This window comes from Chenopodium album, chromosome 25 (genome assembly GCF_948465745.1).
Source record: "Chenopodium album chromosome 25, dcCheAlbu1.1, whole genome shotgun sequence".
NCBI lineage: Eukaryota > Viridiplantae > Streptophyta > Magnoliopsida > Caryophyllales > Amaranthaceae > Chenopodium > Chenopodium album.
The window spans coordinates 838006-845779 of record NC_137858.1 but is presented as its reverse complement, the minus strand read 5'-3'; the positions used below and the strand labels follow the sequence as shown (position 1 = coordinate 845779).

Genomic DNA, 7774 nt, shown 5'->3' with positions numbered 1-7774 from the left:
TTTATTTATTTAAACACAAATATAATTCATGGGTTTTGCTATACATAGCCCTAAGGGCTATGCATAATAAGAATCAACAATTTCATATCATTAATTCTATTTTTCTTGTTCCAATGGAATCTTATAGTATTATTAATTTAAGTTATTATTAATTTAATGTAATATTGTTTATGGTATAAGTTATACTACCTCCGTCCCCTTTTGATAGCCCCTTATGGGCATTTTTCACGGGAATTAATAAACATAAATAAGAGTAGTAAAATTACATTGAAAAGGTAAATTGACATTGGGTATGCAAAAAAGTATAGAGAGAAAGTAATAAAAGTACATGGGAAAACAAAATTTACATGAGAAATTTAGATTTGCACAAGTATTGTTGTAAATTGGAGGAAATTTTGGGAAAAAAGTAATATTAATGGTTGTTGGAAAAAGCAAATGGGGTGAACATTTTGGGACTAAAATTTGCTCGTGGGACTAACTTTATAGATGGTGGCCTGTTTGCCTGGTCATAAACTCTAGGGTTTTGTAAATTTTTTTTTTTTTTTTTTTTTTTTTCAAGTTTATAATTACCCCTCTTTTGCACATGGCCTTCTATTTCCATCATTGTTTAATTTTCTTATAGTTGAAGATGAAAGTAGCAAGGATCCCATTTCTAATTCTCGAAAATTTGTTAAAATTTAAACCTTTAAAACCATGAAACACTGAAACTAATAAGGCAAATTGAAATAATTTTTTTAAACAAATTTGGAGGTAGCATAAAAAGATAAAGACTACTGAATTTTCTAATATACCTATTTGTAATTAATGAAAATATAATTCTTTTTCTAGAGTTTATATAACATAAAATTCCAATTAAGGCAAGATAAAAGATAAATAGGAAAAAAAAAAAAAAAATTAATAGTAACAATAATAATTACGAAAACGGGCAAATCAGTTATCCAAATTGTACTGATATAAACCCAAATTCCCTAATCTGAACCATTTCAAAACGGTTTCGGGTCAAGTACTTGATGTTAAATTGGAGTCAAATTATCTCATTTAGACATGGATGATGAAGGTGATGGATCATGCATGTGCCCATAACTTGGTGAACCATGTCTATGAAGGAACTCACGTGCCACTGCTTGTAGATCACCTCCTCCAATGTTAGAGGAAGGCCCAATGTTTGGGCCTCTTTCACCTGATCCATATGAGCGTTGGTCTATTGGGCCTCGCTGTTGGTGTTGGTGTTGCTGCTGCATGGCCCATAATGGTTGGACCATTGGGTCAAATAGTGAGGATAGGTCATAGGTGGCGGGCACAGTGGATGCTGATGGAAGGTCGGCGATTGATAGTGGCGGTGGTGGCATTAGTGGTTGCGGTGGCGGTGGTGGTGGTGTTGGCACTTCTAGGTGTGCTAGATGTGCTTGTAAGTACGAGAGCTCCGCTTGTAAATTTACAACCTTGAAGCAAGAAAACATTTTTAAAAGTCTTAGTACAACTTAACTAACAACATAATTCAATAGAGAAACTATCATAAGACATACTCCTTCCATTTCACATATCTCTTCCCTTTTTTTAAACAAAAAAATTTCTCATATATATTAACAATCAAATAGGAAAAGAAAAAAAAATAATGAAAGGATCTTCAAACATCACCTACTCATTCTTTACTGATATAAACATATAAATAATAATAATGCGGAGAAATTCAAGAATATTAAACCGCCTCTTATATTATAAATATATTATTAGAATTACGGGGACTGCATTTCCTTTACCGCCAAGGGTTAAGTCACCGTGACATTCAATTCCAAAGAAGTAATGCATATTCTCCTCAAAATAATAAAATTTATATTCATGATTTATAAAGGTTGTCTATATATGAAACTAACGTGTAAGAAGATAACTCTAAAGCACATATTAAAATTGATGTAGGATAACTAATTTAGACAAGGAGTTTTGTATGTACATACTATTTCTTAATATATTCTAGAGAATCTTAATATAAACTCTAGATCGAGTATGCTTCCAAGTTAATCATATGATTACATGTTTTGTTTTCAATCTCTTTCTCAGCTACTTTGCGGAAAATCTATACAAATTATCTTAACTTGAATGCATAAATACGCTAACATGGTACTTCGATCCCATAAACATATGGATCATCGATCCACCTCTTCTTGAAACCAATAAAAAGTAGCACATAGAAAAAAGCAACATGTATGCAAATCTTACAATCCTAAAACCATATTATAAGGATAAAATTAATTGGAAAAACTCAATTAGAACTCTTTAGCGGATAATTTACAAACTATTGTACATGCATATTATTTCCTTAAGAAAAACAATTGAAATCAACAAAATATATTGTATTGAGTTTAACAACACTTGTTTTTATCTATCGTATAAGTAATGGTTTAATTTACCTAAAGCTAACTTATTAGACTTGAATAGATTTGATATTCATTTTATATTAACACATGATTGAAACTTATCGATCCTGATTAATATTGATTAGCCTGGAACATAGGTTTTTTAATGTGAATAAAATGTACCCTAATTTGTGTGTTTTTGCCATATTCAATGAATAATCGACTCAATTGGGTAGAATGAGTATTTCTCATGTTTAATGGTCCCAAATGGCCAAATCTATCAAATCTTTATAATTTTTCAAAATAAACTATTAGTATTATTATGATGTATTATTTTTATAAATTCAAGGTAACTACTTACCTTAGTGAATACTCAAGACCAAGAAAAATGGGGGAAGAAAATTTTCAGTTAGAAGTCAAAAGGACACATAATGTCCCTACAAACTTAGCCATTGATGAAGCATGTGGGGGATTGGTAAGCCAACATTCACAAAAAATGGTGATATAAATTAAATTAACAAGAATAAAGTTAACTCTTTTTCTAGCAAAATTAATTTAGAAAATAAAAACACATAAATCATCCTTTTTTTGTAAAAGAAAATATATAAATCATTCTAAAGAAAAAGGAGAAAAATAAACAAAATAAAAATAAAGGAGAAACCGACCAATTCCTTATTACCTGCTAAATTCACGTAGCACAAAAAAATTGGCTAACCAACCTTTAACACCACAATACCAGACAAATATTACTAATGCTAGCTGCAGTTTTCGATCCTCCAAACATACTATTTTTCTTTGTTTTATGGCAATCCAAATGTATCCTCAATTTCAGTAACGCAGTTGAATACTTGTTTCCCCTAACCACAATCATTATTATTCCCTCTCTCTATCCCCGGCCCTAAGTTTGTACTAAATTTTTTATTTTCCGTAACATGATCTAACAATGTTATGCTCTCACTGCACATTTTGGTAGCATATAAAATGAAGCGTTTTTATTTATGATTAAAGAAGATGATGAGTAACAGAAAGGATTATAGATTTTTCTTAATCAAGTGGTAAATTACTACATTGTATGGGTTTTTCTAATTGGAACAATATTGATAATTACAAAAACTTTCTCTTTGTAGAAAGTTTAAATTAGTGGGGCAAACAATTTGACAAGTAATATTGTTTACATATCTAAAATCTGAATTTTTTGGAGGTACATGAACAATGTAGCTTAGTAGTATTAGATTGTTATTTCCCTCTTTGGTTAAGTCATTAATTAATGATTTTCTTAATTGTCAATGTTAACTAGAACTTATATACTACATTGAATATATTTCAACTATAGCTAGGTTGCTTAGAAGTTACTTAGTGTAGTTTATTCTTCATTTAATAATGGCACTATATAAGACACCTTAATGCTTAATTGATATGAATTAATATAATAAGATAGACCATATTATTGGTGTTATCCTAGAGTGCATTTTCCCTAATAAGTCAATGTTTATATATACTCCAAATCTATATATAGAATATCCTATAAGAGAGAATTAGATCAATTGCATTTAATTCGATTATATGTATTAGATGAAACTGAACAAAAATGTGACCTGTATGTCACCTAAATGAACAAGGACAATGGACTCAATTTTAATTACTCAATGAATGAAAAAAATGGGGATTGGTCAATTAGCATCTTAATTGATTATGATAAATTAAATCTTGATATGATGAAAATTGAATTGATTATTATTTTTTTTCCTAGAAAAATAGGAATGGAAATGAATCTTCTTAACATAAATTTGCCCGTTGATTTTAATAAATTTGAACAAACTAGTCAGCCAGTTGAATGTGAATGCCACATTTTCTTTTCGTAACTGAACATTATTACATGCAATAGACAACTGTTATTTTATTTCGTTTTAATTCAATTACACAAGAAAATGGTGCAATTAAGCAGATTACTACTCATATATCACGAGACTTTACCATCTAAACGGATCATTAACTAATACAAGTATGTACACAAATCAAATGCTTATACATTAAATTTATTTCAAAAGTGATAGAGCTTCATGAAAATGAGTTTTGAACAACCCATCAAAAAAAAAAAAAAAAAAAAAAAAAAAAAAAGGACAAAGCCACCAAGATACATTCACACCATAATTCATCAAAAAAAAAAAAAAAACTTGAATTTCAACCAATTTAGATTGAAAAACTTATTTAAAATTTGGGGATATAATTAATCAATTAATTAATAAAAAGGTACCTGTTGTTGAAGAGCAAAGATATGAGCAACACAACCATAAACGGGGTCACGAAGCCTAGCTTGAGCCTCATAACAAATGGTAACAACAGCATCAAGCCTCTTATGCACAGGAATATGTAACAACAATTTTGACACATTACTTGCTCCAAACACCTTGTGCACCGCTGCAAAATGAGCAGCCCCTTGTTCCGAATCAAAATACGGGGCGAATATGCACCCTACCACACATTTCCTACGCAAGAATTTGCAAGCACCACACGGTCCGCCACCACCACCTCCTCCTCCACTCCCTCCTCCTCCTCCTCCTCCACCTCCGCTACTACTACTTCCAGGGTTTGCACAACTCATTGTACTCTCACGATCACTTCAATTCAACTCGATTCAGTTCAGATCAATATCAAAACCGACTTTTTCTAACTAGGGTTCTTACATAAATTTTGTTTTTTGGTGATGAAAGAATTAATAAGAGGGTTGATATAAGAGAAGAAGAAGAAGGGTGTATGTAAAAGTAGGTGAGTGTTTTATTGGGTTGGTTGTTTTTTTAGGGATGAATGATGTTTTTTTTTTTTTTATTTTTTTTTTTACTAAATTTTTTGTAAATATTTTTTTGGGGTTGAGAGAAATGAAATGTTTAAGTAGAAGAAGAAGAAGGAAGAGGAGGAGGAAGAAGGAGTACAAATCTTTAAAGCCACGCGAAAAAGCAAAGACACATTTTAGCTGCTTACGTGAAGCAAACATGAGATAAGTCCTAGCTTAGTTTAATTCAATGCACCGCACTTACATTATATTACATGCTTTTTTTATTTATTTAATTTTGGTTTCTCTCTATTATTTTAAGTTTAAGTCTCTCTCAAAGTCTCTTTTCTTTGTAATTGCACCTTCTTAAACTCGTGGACTCGTGGTGATTTTTATTTATGTTGCATAGGTGTGATTCATGAGGTGTTTTTGTTACCGTAAGTTTGTAATACCATGTGACAGACTGACAGTATTATTTAGCTGGTTGTTTAGAATTGGTTTTAACTCACGAGAAATTCTTTTTATTTTTCATATCAGTTGAGGTCTACACAATTATGTCATTTTCGACATCTGTTGTATTATGTATGGCTCTATTTGGTAATCTATTGATTGTTAGGCTACATTTGATATTAATTTTAATGTGTTTTAATAATTATTGTTGATTGGCATGAATGTATCATGAAATTTTTTTAGGAATTTACTAATGACTTAATTGAGAAGCTTTTGAAAACATGCATGGAGCAACATTGTTCTTTTTCACCTTCTTCAATTTATTTTCATAAGTTTAGTGACTTAAATAATACTTGTTCATTAAAAAAAAAAAAAAAAAAAAAAAAAAAAAAAAAAAAAAAAAAAACATTGAGTACTTGAATTAGTTGGATTTTTCGCTTAACCGCGTATAAATATTAAAGAATAAAAGAATACGGTCTTATAGTACGAACAGCTCATGCAATCAGCTAACTTCTCAATTTCAGTAGCCAACTTTTACTATTTCATCTAACTTGCTAGTTTCATCTCTTTATAACTAATTTCGTCAAAGAGAGCATGTAACAGTTATAGGAAATGTTCTATGATGTCATGTGGTAAACCTTTAGCTTTTAAATTTTATTGTTTTAGTCTTTTATACTATAGTTTGTTAGCAAATACTGTTACTAGTACTTCGTATTCATTCACATTTATTTGTTTATAGTACTTAAAAATTTTTATTCAATGGTTTTTCAAAGAAAAGTATGGAATAGGGAGAATGTGGAACGTGTCCATTAGGGTCAATCTAAACTTGCCTGAGTTGCCTCCCTTAGCTGCGTGTTTGAAGCTGCGTAGAGGCCAAAATATGCAAAATCATCTCTTAACTAAGATTATAATCTTTGATCTCTATATTTTGTTGAAAAGGACTCATCTTTTGCTTAATTTATGGATTCTAAGTTTGTGTAATTAGAAAGATTACTATTCATTCATTAAAAGTTTCTAACTGAAAAGCTTCTTGCCAATAGGGGATACATTTGTTGAATGTTGAATGTTGATTATTGTCGGTTGTCCAACTCATGTTTTAGTGTATTTATTGGTGGTATCGCCAGACGCCCACAAGTTATATTAGACACACAAATCATCTGTTACTCTTAATAGAGTGGTTTTCATTTTGGTATGTACTACTTTATATTTGACGTTAGATAAACATACATAGGTTAGTTTACAAATTTTGATCAATATGTTTACTTTAATTTGAATTGGTTTTTTTTTTCATTCAGTAGTAGCTACCTTTTAATGTTTGTTTAAACATTGTTATAAAATTACAACTTGTTTCAAAAAAAAAAAAAATTACAACTAATTAATTTAATAATATATACTTTCCCTTTTAATCCTTCCTAATTTAGTGAATTTTCATTTAACAAAGGCCATTATCATTTTATCACTTCTCACCCCTACCCTTGGCCCAACACTCATCTCTCTTCACATCTAGCTTTTTTATTAAAATAATTCTCCGTAATTGATAACCAAACACCAAAATAAACACATGCTAATACAGACAAATTAATTTAGGACAGAGAGGGTATGTATAAACAACCCATCAAATTATGCTCCGGGAATATATAATTGATCGGGTTGCAAGTTGCAACACATATATAGAGCGTTCATGCACGCGTCAATCACATACATATGCTCGCAAAATGACATATTCCGTGTTGCTAAATAATCTAAAACATGATTTAGGCTCTATGTCATCCGTAGTAAGTGCAAATTGCACATATATGAAAGTGGTAAAATGCTGTTTGTCACTTAAAAATCTTGTATCTTACCAAAAAAAGAAGCGACACATATCATTCAAAGTGGTATGTAATGAAATTTGCTCATTCAACAGAACACCAAAACATTTAAGAGTATCGTACTAATTAGGTGACGTCTAAATTTGTTGAGATAATAAGTAAATTCCCCAATTCAATTCATATGAGGTGGATGGAACGTTAGTTACATGCATATGCATGTTTGTTGCACATATTACCTTATGACTATTGGTTAAACACTTAAACGGCTTATAAAATGCATTGATGATGGTGTGTATCCAAATTTTGGTTTCATATTCATCTCGAATATTAATAGCCCGCACATACAATGATCAAACAGCGACATGATATATACTGATGATCAGTTAATT

At 30.4% G+C, this 7774-nt stretch overlaps 1 protein-coding gene across 1 annotated transcript; it reads right to left on the bottom strand.

Annotated features, from left to right (window-relative positions):
- Positions 1-635: 635 nt before the first annotated feature.
- On the bottom strand, positions 636-5084 carry LOC145615038 (LOB domain-containing protein 30-like). The gene is made up of 2 exons (XM_081670118.1): positions 4609-5084; positions 636-1442 (listed from the first exon to the last, which is right to left on the bottom strand). The coding sequence occupies exons 1-2, from the start codon at positions 4954-4956 to the stop codon at positions 1035-1037; spliced, it is 756 nt and encodes a 251-aa protein (XP_081526244.1). The 5' UTR covers positions 4957-5084; the 3' UTR covers positions 636-1034.
- Positions 5085-7774: the final 2690 nt, after the last annotated feature.

Coding starts and splice junctions, on each gene's coding strand:
- LOC145615038 (XM_081670118.1), bottom strand. CDS start 4,956: ATGAGTTGTGCAAACCCTGGAAGTAGTAGTAGCGGAGGTGGAGGAGGA. Junction 1,443..4,608: donor TCTTTGCTCTTCAACAACAG/GTACCTTTTTAT, acceptor TCTTGCTTCAAG/GTTGTAAATTTACAAGCGGA.